At 61.9% G+C, this 15,609-nt stretch overlaps 2 protein-coding genes across 4 annotated transcripts in view; both read left to right on the top strand.

Annotated features, from left to right (window-relative positions):
* Positions 1-11,136, top strand: part of TBC1D2 (TBC1 domain family member 2) — a 53,524-nt gene extending 42,388 nt beyond the window's left edge. For 2 of the 3 annotated variants that reach the window (XM_008262448.5, XM_070054862.2), the window contains exons 10-13: positions 4,532-4,652; positions 6,208-6,393; positions 6,988-7,109; positions 7,735-11,136. In XM_008262448.5, the coding sequence (XP_008260670.5) occupies positions 4,532-4,652; positions 6,208-6,393; positions 6,988-7,109; positions 7,735-7,942 (637 nt within the window). In that variant the 3' untranslated portion in view covers positions 7,943-11,136. Of the gene's footprint in view, positions 1-4,531; positions 4,653-6,207; positions 6,394-6,935; positions 7,110-7,734 lie in introns of those variants that run through there. The other variant, XM_070054864.2, reaches the window with a different exon arrangement.
* A 1,390-nt stretch (positions 11,137-12,526) lies between these two features.
* Positions 12,527-15,609, top strand: part of CORO2A (coronin 2A) — a 54,934-nt gene continuing 51,851 nt past the window's right edge. Inside the window, exon 1 of the mRNA XM_070054847.2 lies at positions 12,527-12,649. The gene's annotated coding sequence lies outside the window, so the exon portion shown is untranslated. The remainder of the gene's footprint in view (positions 12,650-15,609) is intronic.

Genomic DNA, 15,609 nt, shown 5'->3' with positions numbered 1-15,609 from the left:
CCCTCTGCGAGGCCGTGGGGGCTCTCATGAATGCCCCCAGTGAGTTCCTCCCTTTTTTCTAATGTTTATTTTTAAATTTATCTTAACCTACTTAAAAGACCGAGTGAGAGAGAGGAATCTCCCACTCACTGGTTCACTCCCCACATGGCCACAGCAGCCTGGGCAGGGCCAAGTCGAAGCCAGGAGCCCCACCTGTGCCCCCCCATGTGTGGCAGGGGCCCAGGTGCTTCCGCCCTCATCCGCTGCCTCCCAGGATGCGTGAGCAGGAGCACGCCTGTGCACTGTGCATCAGCAGAGCCAGGATCCGAGTCAGCCCTCCAGTGTGGGACACGGACGTCCCATGTGGCGATGTAACCGCCTGCGCCACGATTTCAGCAGAAGCTGCGAGCTCTCAGGTGTTTCTCGAGGGAAGTTTTGACTCAATTTAAACACGCCCATCCTCGAGCCTGACGTACACGAGCCATCCTGCTGGTGTTTTGGTTTTGTTTTTGTTTTTGTTTTAAGATTTGTTTATTTATTTGAAGGCGTTAGAGAGAGCTCTTCCATCTGCTGGTTCACTCCCCAGAAAGCTGCAATGGCTGGGGCTGGGCCAGGCCAAAGCCAGGAGCCAGGAGCTTCTTCCTCGTCTCTTATGTGGGTGGCAGGGGCCCAACCTCTTGGACCATCTTCTGCTGCTTTTCCGAGGTCATTACCAGAAAGCTGGATTGGAAGTGGAGCAGCCAGGACTTGAACCGGCACCCACAGGAGGTGCTGGCATCACGGGCGGCAGCTTTACCTGCTATGCCTGCCCCCGTTCTGGTTTGTTTTTTGTTTGTTTGTTTGTTTGTTTTTTTTCAGAAAAGGTGGTGTGACATTTATTACATTTCAGAGTGTCCTTGCTCACATCCGATTCCCAAGGGCAGATATGGTCGATACTCTATTTCCAACCTAAAACGGGGTAAACTGGAGCATCTGTTTGTACCCTGAGGGGCATTCCCCGTTGACCCCCAGCAGCGCTCCCGGGCTTCCGTGGTGAGCGCATGGTGCTGCCCGGGTGCTGCCCTGTGGATGCACCCTGCTCCTTCAGAGCCAGGGAGCTGCCTGCGCGCTGCTCACCTGAACACACCCAGACCCACGAGGGACACGACTTGTGAATGGCTGCGCACGGAGCTGGCCGCTGCCGATGGCTCGGAGCAGCAGCTTGCACGCTCCGTGCAGAGCTCGAGCAGGAAGGAGAACCTGCTGAGGGCCTCCTGCACGCCAGGTGCTGGACACAGCTGATGTCATTTAAGACATTTAAGACAGAGTCCAGGAGGCTGAGGCGCCCGGCCAGGGGCCCACCATACACGAAGGCTGGGCTGGCCACTAACCTTGGACTCCAGCCCCTCACCCTCCCCCCAGCCGGTCCTTCCTACACTCAGGATGGGAGCTGTGGCAGGGGGTATCCTGAAGCCACCCACAACCTTGTTTGCTGATCTGCTGTGATCTCTTTGGGGACTAGCGGTGTACCGGCTGTGGAGCTGGGGAGCTCACTCTGTGCTGCAGGGGCGGGGCACAGAGCTAGAGCAGGAGGCGCCTGGAGCTGAGGCTCCGGGCAGGACAGACTCGCGCTCCCTGCATGCAGAGGCGGCTGCAGGCTGCAGCAGGCCATAAAGGAACAGACCCAGCGGGGAGGAAGGCTCCCAGGGCCAGGGCGTGTTTGCTAAAGGTCTTTGAGTGTTGTGGCTTATGTTTTCCCCTCAAGCACAGATCATTGGCATTTATGCAAACACCTGTTTTATTGCTTTAAATACAAGTCACCTGTAGTAGAGAGAGCCAGCCTGTTCCAAAGGGCAAAGTGCCCTGCATTCTTCCAAAAGGGCCTCAAGCCCAAGCCTGCAGGTGCCTATGCTTGTCTGGGTTGCCATCTAGTGGTGGCCAGTAGAACTGCTTATGTGGAATCTCATGCTTCTACAGCAACAAATCCAACCTTGTTTAGACAGTGACACATGTCATGGTGATGCTGTAATGTTAATGTTTTTTATAGGTTTATTTATTTATTTGAAAAGCATGGAGAGACAGAGAATTCCATCTGCTGGTTCACTCCCCCAGATGGCAGCAATGGCCGAGGCTGGCCCAGGCCGAAGCTAGGAACCAGGAGCTTTTTCTGGATCTCGCACGCCGGTGCAGGGGCCCAAGGACTTGGGCCATCCTCTGCTGCTTTCCCAGGCGCATTAGCAGGGAGCTGGATGGGAAGTGGAGCAGCCGGGACTCGAGCTGATGCTTCCATGGGATGCAGCACCGCAGGCAGTGCAGTGGCTTTTACCTGTTACACGGCAGCCCCAGCTCCTCTAACGCTGACTTAGAGCAAACTGTCTAAAGTCCTTTCCCTGTGGAGCTAAGTGAGCTGCTCAGCAAGAGTTTGTCCTTCCCCCGTCCACACACTCCCTCCGTCGCAGGCCTGGTCGGGCCCCCGGTGCCTTACGGAGGCTCCAGTAGGAGCCCTGGGGAGTTGGTAGGCCCTAGTGGGCACCAGCTTAAAACAAACGATGTTTTTAAAAAATTGTATTTATTTATTTGAGAGATGAAAAAGAGAGAGCACACGGGCACTCCCTCTGGTAGTTCAGTCCCGAAATGCTTGCAGCAGCCAGGACTGGACCAGGCTAAAGCCAGGAGCCAGGAACTCAATTCAGGTCTCCCATGTGAGCGACAGGGATCCAAGTACTTGGGCCGTCATCGTTCAGGTGCACCTCCCTGGGTGTGTTAGTGGAAGCTGGAGTCAGGAGCCGTGTCTTAAACCAGGCACTGTGGGGCAGGCGTTTGCCACAGCAGCTTAAGTAGCCATTTGAGACTCCTGTTCCCACATCAGAGCCGGTCCCGTGTCCCGGCTACTCCACTGCCAATCCAGCTTCCTGCTAATGTGCATCCTGGAAGTAGCAGATAGTGGCTCAAATATGTCAGTCCCTGCCATCCATGTCAGAGACCCGGATGGAATTCCCAGCTCCTGGCTTCAGCCTGGTCCAGCCCTGGATATTGGAGGCATTTGAAGAGTGAACCAGTAAGTTTTTCTCCCTCTCCCTCTCCCTGCCTTTCAAAAAAAAAAAAAAAAAAAACAGACATTTTGATATGGGACATGGCCATCTTAACTGTTAACCCAAATGCCTGCATTCCAAGATGAATGGCCTTTCCGTGTGTGCAGGAGCTTACCCAGTCTTAGACTGAGGACATGCTGAGGCTTAGGAGGTCTGGGGCAGAGTAAGGTGCAAAGAGCACCAGGCTGGACTGTGGACGCTCCGAGTCCGGTTTCTACACTGCCACCAAGTGACCATGATTTTGAGCAAGTCCTCTTTCTGGGTCTTGGTTTCCCATCTGTGCAAAAAGCAGTTGGTCTAGACCAGAGATGACCAGGAGCACTATGGAGAGAGTTTCTAATGCAGCCTCCAGTCAGGGGGAAAGAGGGTCATGATCAATTAGAATGTCTGCCCTGGACACAGACAAAATATTGCCATCAGTTAGTTATGTCTGTCCTAGGCATAGGCAAAGAGAATGGTAGCCAGTGTGCTGCACATTTGCTCCCCTTGACCTTGGTGGCCTCTGAAGGGCTAAGGGCAGAGCCACCTATTTCTGGGAGACCTGCCAGCGTCCTCTCTCCTTCCAGGAGGGGAGCATCTCCTTCCAATCTTCTGGGGAAGGAGAAGGGATTTCCTTTTTCTTTTGGGAATTGACCCTGTTCTTACGAGTCATGACTCAGAAAGTAGAAGTCCTGACTCCAGTCCAGTGAGACCCCAGGGCAGAATGCTGTGACGGCCATGGAGAATCTGCAGCTGTGGCCCCTCGGCAGTCGTGCCTCCCCAGGGGGTGCTCCGAGAACACGCGTCCCAGCAGGCCTCTGTGCGTCGTGTGCAAAGGGAACGGTCTGGGTACTCTCGGGCTTTACTAAGGCAGCATGCACTGTAAGCCTCTGAGATACCCTTGAACAGAAGAGCCTGCATTCGCCAAGCATGGGAGAGACCAGTAATCCCTGAAAGTCCTGGCTGAGACCTTCCAGGGAGGATGGGAGAAGCAGAGGAGAGTCCTTCCCCAGGGTTTTTTCTCGGTTTATAGCCCACACTGACTGGGGTGGGGAGGACAGAGGAGAGAAAGCCCCTGGGCTGTGCCCGGCATCCTGTCAGGTGCTAAGGGTCTGCCTTGGCCTGCAGACCCTCCCAGCTCTGTGTGTCCATCTTGCTAACCCCACTCTGCAGTTCCTGAACCCAGGCCCAGAGCGCCTGGTGTTCCTGCAAACCCAAAGCCCATGAGTGTCAACAGGAGGAGTGCAGTGTGCCGTGCAGTCTGTTCACCTGTCCCGTGCTTCTGTCAGGCGGGCCGAGGGACTCGCCCAGGAAGCAGCAAGGCCAGGACAGACCCCCAGACGGGCCCTGCTGGGAAATGACCCCCATATCGCTGGGTCATCCTCTCCAGGGGGTTGTTGGCCCCAGCCCAGGTGCAGGAGCGCAGGCCTGGGCTGTGGGTGGGGCGGGGCCTCTGCCCTGGGCTTCCTGGCAGGGCTCCGATCATCCCGGCCCCTTCCCAGGCTGGCGGCCATCGCTCTGCTCGTCCTGGATGAGGAGGAGAGCGCCTTCTGGTGCCTGGTGGCCATTGTGGAGACCATCATGCCGGCTGATTACTACAGCAAGACGCTGACGGCGTCCCAGGTGAGCAGGGCGGGGAGGGGGCTCGCAGGTGCACGGGACAGCACCCCTGCGTTGTTCTCCCGAGCCAGTGAATCTCGGTGAGAATCTCAGGCCACCATTTGTCCCTCCGGGGCATCCCCTGGGAGACTTGTTATTCCAGCAGTGGCGGTGACGCGGCCCCGGCGCCCTGGGCAGGGGAGGAGTGGGAAACCTAGAGTCACTTGCTCTTTACCAGGGAGGATGGGAGACTGGAAAGCAAGGACAGACACAGTGCGTTTCCCACAGAGGAGCACCTGTGCCCGTGTCATTACCTCCCGGTGGCCCTAATGGTCTAGGCACGCCCTCACCTCTCGGGGCACCAGGCTTGCCTGCTTTGAGTGAGAATGAGCTGCCCCGTGAGCTCACTAGGAGGCGTGAACACAGTAACACATCCACCTGCTTGTCCCCGCCTGCTCGCCGGCACCCCACGCTGCCCGGTCTCACAGTGGCGCCACCTTTGGTTCCCAGAGAGCACCACTCTCACACCCACTGCCACTCCTTGTCTCCACCTGTCCTTCACCTGACACAGGGGGTCCCCGCTGGGTGGGGAGGGCAGGAGACGGAGGAGGCTGAGCTGTGGCGCTGAGGAGAGAGGTCAAGGCTCACAGCAAGCGACTAGTGAGGGAGGGGCAGCCCCACCTCCCAGCCGGTGCTCCCGTGGGATGCTGGTGGCACAGGCAGCAGCTTAACCTCTGTGCCACGACTCTGGCCCCAGGGCTGGGCGCTTCTGTTTTCATTTGCTATGATGAAAAATTGTCCACGTTCAGAATGTGGAGGAAGCAGGCTAAGGGAGCTCCAGGTGTTGGTCGCACGCCTTCAGTAGTGACCCACCAGGGAGGCCGGCGCCATCCCGTGTGGACCCCGCACACTGCCAAGTCAGTCTTGGAGCTCGTGTCAGCCCATCCTTAACTCACTCCGTCTGCTCAGTGTGCCTTCCAGCGGGTGGCCGCCCCAGGGCTCTGGGTGTTTGCCACGGGGCCACGCCGAAGCCCAGACGAGGGTGTTCCTGGGGAGGAAGGCTGCACGGCCAGCAGGCCTCGGGCGGGGTCAGCACAGCTGTAGGAGGGGCACAAAGGGCCACATCACGGAGCCAGTGGAATAAGGATGGGGACTGGCCGTGGCCACACGGAGAGGCGGCAGGCAGCCTTCTCCTCTCCCAGGATTGACCTCAGCCCAGCATCCCACGTGCACCCTGCATGTCAGGCCCAATATGGGTGCAGAGGAGCAGCCATGGGAGCCAATTCAGACCCAGAGCCCAAGCTCCTCTGTTTGCCCTTTGTGTACAAGACCGGTGTCTCTGAGCTGCCGGGAGGCTCCGCTCAGCCCCTGCGCACCTGCGTGCCCTGAGGTGCTGCAGCGCCACCCACCCCAGGCCTGTGTCGGGAACACGGGAGCAGTGGAGGCAGTGTCGCCGTGCCTGTCTCACCGCCAGCCTGTGCACAGGGCCTCCGGGCCCCACTCGGCAGCCCTGTGGCTGAGCGTGGGCTGGCTGGATGGGAAGGGGCTGCAGGCGTCAGGCCCTCTTGCCTGCTTCCAGGTGGACCAGCGGGTGCTGCAGGACCTGCTCTCAGAGAAGCTGCCCAGGCTGATGGCCCACCTGGGGCAGCAGCAGGTGGACCTGTCCCTCATCACCTTCAACTGGTTCCTCGTGGTGTTCGCAGACAGCCTCATCAGCGACATCCTGCTGCGTGTCTGGGACGCCTTCCTGTACGAGGGCACCAAGGTGGGTGCTGCTGGGGCTGCGGTCCAGGGCCCTGAGCCCCTCGCCCTCCTGGGCCTGCATCCTCGCCCCGAGGAGTGCGAAGCCGGTGCCGCCTGGCCGGGCCGTGGAGCACAACGTTGTGCACTGTACAGTGCCCTGCATGTGAGCGAGGTGGGCGCTGAGGCTGCCCCTGCAGATGCGTCCCACTGGGGGGTGGGGGTCCCTTCCCGACCATTGCCCCCGCCCTCCCCAGACACTGGGCCCTTCCTTCCCCTTCTGTCTGCACCAAGCCCCGGATTGGAAGTCCACAGCTGGGGTCTGGTCCCGCCCTGGACCTACTGAGAGACCTTAGGCCACCCCCCGAGCCCTCATGACTGTTTACAAAGCACCTCCATGTGTCGTTTTGTGGGACCCCTCCTAAGCCCCGCGTGAAGACACAGGTGGGCCCCATGAGGCCTACCAGGGGCAGTACCGTGTCCAGTGTCATGGGGCAAGTCGGAGTGGAGCCAGGACGCGGTCCAAATCCCCAGATTTCAGGCTGTGTTCTCTCTCGGGGTCTCCAGCCCGCCGGGGGCTGTGTCCCCGCTGCTTAGCCGCCCGGCCCCGCCCTGCCAGGTGGTGTTCCGCTACGCCCTGGCCATTTTCAAGTACAACGAGAAGCAGATCCTGAGGCTGCAGGACGGCCTTGAGATCTACCAGTACCTGCGCCTCTTCACCAAGACCATCTGCGACGGCCGGTGAGACACCGCCCTCCGCACCCGCGCCCAGGGCAGGAGCTGGGTGGGCTTGGCCTAGGGCGGGGGGTGCTGGGTAGTGACGCTGACCCTCCCGCCACAGCGCAGAAGTCACCAGGGACTCGCGCTGCCCTAGTGACCTGCCTGCCCCGAGCATGGCGTTCAGGGCCTCCGTGCAGTTTCACCCCTTGCCCACCTGCCCCTCCATGACCACCCACAGCCCGTGACCCCAGGAGATAGAACTATTTGGGTCCCCAGGACAGCCCCCTAGCTGGGGCTCTGCCCTTGCGATTTCTTCTACTCAGAACCACTCCTCCCCCACTCCCACCACCACCCACCTTCTCTGCCTGTTCAACTTGTGTTCGTTAGCATGCAGCTCAGGTGTCACCTCCTCCAGGAAGCCTTCCCTGACCAACCTCTCCCTAATGGGTTAGGAGGGGTCCATCCTCCTTCCAAACTCCCATAGCCCTGGGCTTCCTCTTGCCTTGGTCCCTGTCACATGGGGTAGGAATCATCTTCTTTTTCGTTGTTTTCTCCCCGGAAGTTACGCTCCCTGGGCTCCGGGGCTGGGGGGTTGTGGGAAGGCCCGTGGACACTGGGCTCCTGGCTGACTGCGCCCTCCTCCCAGGAAGCTGACGAGCATCGCCTTCAACGACATGAACCCCTTTCCCATGAGGCAGCTGCAGCAGCAGCGCGCGGCGCACCGCGAGCGCCTGGAGGCCGAGCTGCGGGAGCTGGAGCGGCTGAAGGTGGAGTTCCTGGAGAGGCAGGCATCCTGCGCCCGCGCCGCGCCCGAGGCCTGTGCCATCGACGACGACGCGGACGGGGAGGCCTGACGCGGCCGCCCTCCCGCCCAGAGTCTTCCCCACGCCCAGCCCAGGGGACCTGGGAGCCCCAGCGTGCTGGGAGCCAGCCTGGCCCTAGGGCTCCTCATCAGGACCTTGTCTGGGTCACCTGCACACGGGCGCTCCCCGGGGATGCCCCCCGACATTGTCCCCGCACAGAGCACGCCAGCCTGCAGACGCGCCATTACGTCCCTATAAAACAGCATCCGAGTTGGCAGGAGTTCACTGGCTTTGGAACTTTGGAACTTGGCTTTCCAGCCCGGGCATCTCTGGTTCCAGTCTCTGCAAGGCCAGCCCGGTCCACCGAGCACCCTGAGTGTTTGGGGTGTCTCCCTTCCTGGTGGCTGTCTACAGGGTAAGCCATGGCCAGAGCCGTGCGCCCATGTCCTTTGTGTTCACAGCCCCTTTTGGGGGCCCTGGGGAGACCCAGGAGGAATGGTGTGGGGGCTGGGTAGAGGATGGGCCACTCGGACCCCCACTCTAGCCCCATGCTGCCCCCCCCCCCGGCTCTCCCCTGCAGACGGGCTGCTTGGCAGGCTGGGCGAGGCAGTGAATGACACGGCTGCAGCCGGGGCTGGCTCCTCACGGCACCTGGGCTCTTCCAGGTCCTTCCTCAGCGGACGGGGGCTTCCAAGGCCGGGGCCAGGGCTGCGCAGGTGATGGGGGCGACTGTGCCAGGAGAGCTTGCACTTGCTCCCTGGGGGCGGGCCGTTTGTTCCATGGGAAGCCACGTGGGATTAGGTCAGGCTTCTGCTCCCAGCTCCTGCCCCAGGCTGCACAGGAGCCACGCCCACCACTGCAGACAGTGCCAGGCCCTCTGGGCCAGCATACAAGGTCAGCTCCCCACACCGCGGCCCACACAGCCCTGCTGAGGTATGCTCACAGGTCCTCTCCTCCACGGCCACACGGTGCTTCCAATGAACGCCCGCAGGCCTTCACCTCCCCCCACTCAGGCCCTCTCACCCTTTGATGGTGGTGAGAGGGCGATGGGTGGGTCCCAGCTGCTCCCAGCAGGCTGGATACGGGCCCCGGCACTGGGTACGAGGGGCACCATGCCAGGTGCCTGGCATGCGGTAATGTGCAGCCATGGTACCCAGTGGCCTTTGTGCGATGGAAACATCCCCTGGGGCCTGCAAGGCCAAGGCTGAACTGAACACAGCCTTGAGGCTCATCGCGAAGAGCAACCCAAATGGGATCAGGCAGCGGGCAGGGGGCTGCGCCAGCAGTGACACCTCCCCTACCTCCTCCCCTCCCCCCCTCCTTCTCCCCTCCCACCAGACCCTGGGCTCTGGCCATCCCCTCCTGGGGACAGGGCAGTGTCTCACCTTTGACCCAGCCCCATGGAACCCCTGGTTCCTACCTGGCTGCACCTGTGAGTCACCTGGGTAGCCTCTTTTTTTTTTTTTTTTTTTTTTTTTTGACAGGCAGAGTGGACAGTGCCGTTGGTTCACCCTCCAATGGCCGCCGCGGCCGGCGCGCTGCGGCCGGCGCACCGCGCTGATCCGATGGCAGGAGCCAGGTACTTTTCCTGGTCTCCCATGGGGTGCAGGGCCCAAGCACTTGGGCCATCCTCCACTGCACTCCCTGGCCACAACAGAGAGCTGGCCTGGAAGAGGGGCAACCGGGACAGAATCTGGTGCCCCGACCGGGACTAGAACCCCGTGTGTCGGTGCCGCAAGGCAGAAGATTAGCCTAGTGAGCCGCGGCGCCAGCCTGGGTAGCCTCTTACAGATAGTGATGTCGGGCCCCCGTGCTCAGAGCCTGCTGTAGGGCCTCAGCGTCCCATGCCTGCAAAGCTGAAGGTCAGGGGACACGGCGTGGGCCTGGCGGTGGCTCACCGGGCCGCTGACCCGACCCAAGGAGTACACACAGCCACTGAGTGCTTAGGTCCTGCTCAAGCCCAGAGGCTGTGGAATCTGTCACCAGGGGAGAGGGCAGGCCTGGCCTCCTGGGACCGGATGCAGGAAAGGGAGGAAGCAGCTCCCAGCTGGAGTCGCAGCCATCCCCTTCCTCAGGCAAGTAAGGGAGGCCGACACCCACGTGACACCAGGGGATGTCTGCTGCTGCTGCCACCAGTGCCACCGCCGCCACCCATGCTCCCAGGGAGCCCGCCCACCCTCCCCCTGCGCTTCTGGAGGGCGTCTGGGGCCCACCCGTGGTGTCGGGTTCCTGGCTCGCACCACAGCTGTCGCCCCTTCCCCAGGGGCTGCTGCCGTCCAGGGCTGGGATCTGATCTCACCCAGCCCCCACTGCCCACCCCCGGGAGGTGGGACTTCATGCTCCAGGTACCCCTCCCCCAGACCCCATTCTACAGGGGAGGGAAGCTGCTTAACTCGGGCACGCTCGCCACCACTACAGCGATGTGTGAGGGGCGGGGGGTGGGGGGTGGGCTGGAGGCCACTGCCAACACAGACCCTCCCGCCCAGGCACTGCGCTGTTTCTCAGCTCTGCCGCTCACGGGCACAGGGGCAGAGGGTGGGGAGCACCTGGACATGTGTGGCCTGGACATGTGTGGCAGATCGCTTGGAGCTGGCCGTGTCGGGGCACCGGCAGGGCGGGGAAGGTGCCTGGCCCATCCTGGTCCACTCGGGTCCGAAGGAAAATGGGCTGCATTTTGTAGCAGACCTGTGTGGTTTCCTAGGTAGGGGGTCCCAGGTGGGTCAGTGTTCCTGTGCGTGCAATGTCCAGGTGGTAGCCTTGCATGGCCGGGCCAGGACTCGGGGTGTGGGGGAGGGAAGGTGCCCCAGGGATTCAGACCTAAGGCCTAAGTGAAGAGACGCTGAGATGCCTCAGCCTGGGGAAGGGTGTAGCACCTACTTCTCAGGTGTAACTCGAGTCAGAACAACACGGAGCCAGACCACGAGGCGTTCACGGACTGTGCCCACAGGCACCTTTGAAACTCCAGCGTGGGAGCCGCGTTGCGCCCCAGCCACACCACCATCCCCTAGGAGCTCTGGCTTGAGTCCTGCCTGCTCCACGGCCAGTCCAGGCCCCTACTCCTCCTGGGAAGGCAGCAGCAGATGGCTCAAGTGCTTGGGCCCCTGCCACCCACGTGGGAGACCTGGAGGAAGGTCCTGGCACCTGCTTCAGCCCGGCTATTGTGGCCACTGGGGGAGTAGATCGGCAGTTGGAAGATTCCCCCACTCCCCGTGCCTTTCAAATAAATAAATCTTTAAAAAGAAAAACACTCCTGTATGCGGACACCTGAAGCGAGCATTTGGTCCAGCTCCCAAAGGCTGAGGCCCATCCTGGCCACTGGGAGGTAGGCAGGCGTGGCCCAGTCACCCACGAGCACCAAGTGACAGGCTTTGGCTCTGGCTCGTCTTTGTGAGATCATCAAGAGCTTGGCCTCTCAGCCTCAATTTTCCTATCTATGAAATGGGTGTGGCGATGGGCTGAACAGAAGGGTTGCAAGGATTAAGTTAAATATGCAGTATATCGGCCGGCGCCGCGGCTCACTAGGCTAATCCTCTGCCTAGCGGCGCCGGCACACCGGGTTCTAGTCCCGGTCAGGGCGCCGGATTCTGTCCCGGTTGCCCCTCTTCCAGGCCAGCCCTCTGCTGTGGCCAGGGAGTGCAGTGGAGGATGGCCCAAGTGCTTGGGCCCTGCACCCCATGGGAGACCAGGAAAAGCACCTGGCTCCTGGCTCCTGCCATCGGATCAGCGCGGTGCGCCGGCCGCAGTGCGCCGGCCGCGGCAGCCATTGGAGGGTGAACCAACGACAAAGGAAGACCTTTCTCTCTGTCTCTCTCTCTCACTGTCCACTCTGCCTGTCAAAAAAAAAAAAAAATGCAGTATATCATGTGCTCTGTTATGCACTCAGCGTTATACTGAGCGCCTAGAGTGGCCCACGCCAGACTCCACTGAACAAAAGAGCTCTTCTCACAACAGGTAGAACGGCGCAGTGGCTATGAGCCTGGGCTTGGGAGCCAGCCGCCTGGGGTTGAAGCACTTGCTGTGTGGCCCTAAGCCAGGTACCTAACCTCTCTGGGCCTCAGGTGTAACACAGGTACAGGGTCGTGTGGCGGAAACGGTCTGTAACACAGGCCGTGTTCAGAGCAGGGCGGCTGATGGCAATACCAAAGGCCTCCCAGGGCCGGCGGGTCTGGGCAGCAGCGCCCCCTCCCGGCCGCCGAGGGCACGAAGGCGTCGGCTGCGACACTCCGGGGCCCGCCCTGCTCTCGGCGGCCAGGCGCGCTGGGCAACCTCGGCAACCGCTCTCAACAGCCCTCCGGGGCAGACCTGGCTCCTGCGTCCATCTCCCCAGGGGGGAAACCGAGGCCCCGGGAGGTCGAGTCCCGGGCCCCAGGCCACGCAGCGAGGCAACGGACGCGAAGCCGCCTGGGAGTGTCTGGCCCCGGGTTCGCTGGCCAGGCAGCCCGCCCTGGTCCCTGCGGCGCGCGCGCGCCGTGCGTGTGTGTGTGTGCGTGTGCGCGCCCCGAGTCCGGCCCCGGGGCCCAGGGGTGCGACCCTGGTGGGCTGGGGAGGGGCGGCGGCCGGTGCGGAGCCGCGGGGCTGGCGGGCGGGGGGGCGTGGCTAGCGCCGGGCCCCCGCCCCGCCCCTGGCCCCGCCCGCCGGGCTTGGGGGGAGGCGGCGGCGGCGGCGGCGGCGGCGCTGGGCGCGGGGACTCGGCGGGCGGCGAGCAGCGCGGAGCCGGAGCCGGACGCCGCCGCCGCCACCTGCGCGGCCGCCAGCAAGGTAAGGCGGCCGCGAGCCGCCGGCCGTGCCTCCCCAGTCTGCGCGAGGCGGGCGGGACGTGCGCGCGCTGCTCCTCCCTGCCGCAGGTCGGGGACTGGGAGCGCTGCGGGGCTGGGCGCGCCGCGGGGGCGCCGGCCCCCAGCCCCTCCGCGTGACCTTGCACAAAACTGCTCCGCTCCCATCGGGAGCTGAGAGGGGCCGCCGCAAGGTGCGGGCGCCCGACGACGCGGGGCCTGGCTGGGGCACGGTCCGTGCCGCCCGCGGTGAGGGCGGCTCGCCCTGGGCGCGGCCCGCGGGTCCCGACAGGCCCCTGCCGTGGCCCGCGGAACCCGAGTCGGGACCTTCTCGGTCGTGGTCGGGTGAACTGATGGGCCGCAGCCTCCCAGGACGGGAAACGTGGGAGAGATGGCACTCCCCGGTCCTTGCGGAGCCGACCTGCGCGTGCGGTGGGGCGGGCGGGCGGAGTCTGCGGGCCGAGACCGGCCGAGACCCCGGGGATTGGAGGAGCTCTGAGCTGGGGGTGGCGGACCCTTGGCCGCAGACCTGCCTCTGCCAGACCCGTGCAGGCACTCATCCGAATCCAGAGCACGGTGGAGATGGCCCCATCGCCTCCCCCGCCCAGGCCAGGTGCTGGGGGCCAGCGCTGGTGAGCCGCGGCTGACTCCTAGCCACGCCTGGACCTCAGAGGGGCCGCAGCGCCGCGCGGCTGTGTCTACAGGGCTCATGGGCGTGGGACAGAGCTCGGGTCTTGGGGTGGGAGTGGGGTGTCTCCGGCTCTCTGGGTACAAAAGACCGCTGGCGTCTGGTGGTCTTGCCGCCCTGTTGCACACTCCTGGTGACGGGGATCTCACTAGCTGCGCCCTGAGCTGGAGCCTGCTTCCCGAACTGCCCATCTCGCGCCTCCTGCACGGCACAGGGACAGCGTCTGACCCCGCCTCCCCGCCCCAGGTCTGGACGAAAGGGAACAAAGTCCAGAAGAGGAAGCCGAGGTGTGTGCGGCGGGGGTGGGATGTGGGGCGGTCTGGAGCCCCGCTGAGTGGCAGGGCTCCTGAGCGCCTCTGTCTTGGCCCTCCCTGCCTGCCCCTGGGTCTTCTTCCGCCTTCCCTGCTGCCTGCTGTGATGGAGAGAGCAGTTCTGGGAATCCGTTCTGGGCACGTCCCCTACACACACACACACACACACACACGGGAAAGGCTGCCTGGACAGGTGGTGAGCTCTGTGTGGTCCTAGGTATTCAGGCAGGATTCTAGGGCTGGACTAGAGTGACCCTGACCTTGCCCTGTAGCCATGGTGGAGCTACACAGGCCTTGGAGCTGGACCACAAATGGGTGTTATTATCTCCTTGTAAAAACAGACTAAGCGTACGCGCCCGCGCCCGGCTCCAGTGCCCAGGCCTAAGTGCTACCTGAGTCTACACCTGTATTACAGCCTGGGCCCCGTCTCCTGCTCAGCGACCTCAAGTCATTCTGGCCCGATTCAGGTTAACAAAAATCGTCCTGTCCTGCTGATTTGTAAGTGCACCGTGGAGCTATGGGGTGTCTGAGCTGAAAGGGGTCTCTAGTAGTCAGGTCACCCAACCCCTCCTTTTACAAAGAGGCATCCCCCATCCCTGTTAGGGAGGTGACTGTCCCACCGCAAGCCCAGGGAGCCTGATGCCGAGACCAGAAGTTTCTGTTTGTGCTTAAGGAAGACAGTCTGCACTTGCTCCTAGGGACACCGTGGAGAGAAATGTGAATGTGCAAAGCTCCCTGCTGGCTGGGAGAGGGAGTGGGGGGAGCCCGGTGGACCCTGAAAGCAAGCCTACCTGCCCTTTGTCCCTGGCCTGCTCCTCTGGGGACTTTACCCTAAGGAGGGGACTGATAAGTTGTCTTAGAGTACAGAAGCTCTAGCGTTTTATCTGGGGCTGCCTCCCATCGCATCTCACTTGAAAAGTTGAGCTTAAAAGGTAGTGGTGGCCTAAGGCTGCTCCAGGCAGTGGAATCCAGGGAGAAAGTCAGCAGCCGGATTCCAGGAGAAACCTTCCTGTGTCCCATGGGGGGACCTTGGACCCGCCCCTTCCCTCTCTGAACCTCACTTCTCCCATCTGTAAAATGGGAGCCTGCTCCATCGCAGCTGAATCTGTCTCAGCTCTGAGAACCCACGTTCTAGACTTAGCGAATCACTGTGGCAGAGCCTTTCATTGGAAGGCGTGACCACCAAAGAATGTTCCAGCTCCCTCCCCCATCATTAAATTAATGTCCTTAGATGCAAGCAAGCTGGTTTTTTCCCACTTGGGAAGGCTTAAGCAAGCCCCACACTTCTGTTATTTCCATGTGGCGGCAGCCTAGGCTGTTCCGGACTGGGGAGTGTTTTCATCTTCTCTCAAGATCTCAGGAGGACCAGAGAGAACCCCGCAGCACCCTCTGGCCTGTGGATCTACACTTGGAGCCTGTGGGTCTGCACTTGGAGGTGCTTTGCAGGTTACTGGCCAGGAGCAGACAGTGCCACTTCTGTGGACAAACACTAGTGGGCGCTGTGGGACACATACTGGGTTAAACTACGTGAAACAGCCACTATCCGACCATTTTTAACCGACAAAATGTGCCCATTTGGCTCAGCCCAGGTGGAAGAAGATATAATTAGAGACGTAATCACCGCTGCCTACTGTAATTGAGAGACCGGCAGGATGCAGGGGGGCCTGGGCAGGTGTGATTATAAGCTGGACACGTCAGGGAGGTGGGTGGAAGAGCCTCACCCGGAGGGGCTGAGCACGGTGCGTGCCTGCCGTCCCGTGTTCCATCCCGTCGTTCAGCCAGCGTTCGCTCAGCACCTACCTTGCGCTGGGTGTGAGCTCGGGGGTGTGGGCGGCGTCTGACAGCCTGGTGCACCAGAAAGATCAGCCTGAAGGAGCTCGCTCATCATCACACGGGGAAACGGGCAGATCATAGGCACTCAGTGAGATGGACAGTGGGCAATGAGAT

Source organism: Oryctolagus cuniculus, chromosome 1 (assembly GCF_051225735.1).
Source record: "Oryctolagus cuniculus isolate XC-2025 breed Fujian yellow rabbit chromosome 1, ASM5122573v1, whole genome shotgun sequence".
Taxonomy (NCBI): Eukaryota; Metazoa; Chordata; class Mammalia; order Lagomorpha; family Leporidae; genus Oryctolagus; species Oryctolagus cuniculus.
This window is presented reverse-complemented; position numbering and strand designations above follow the sequence as displayed.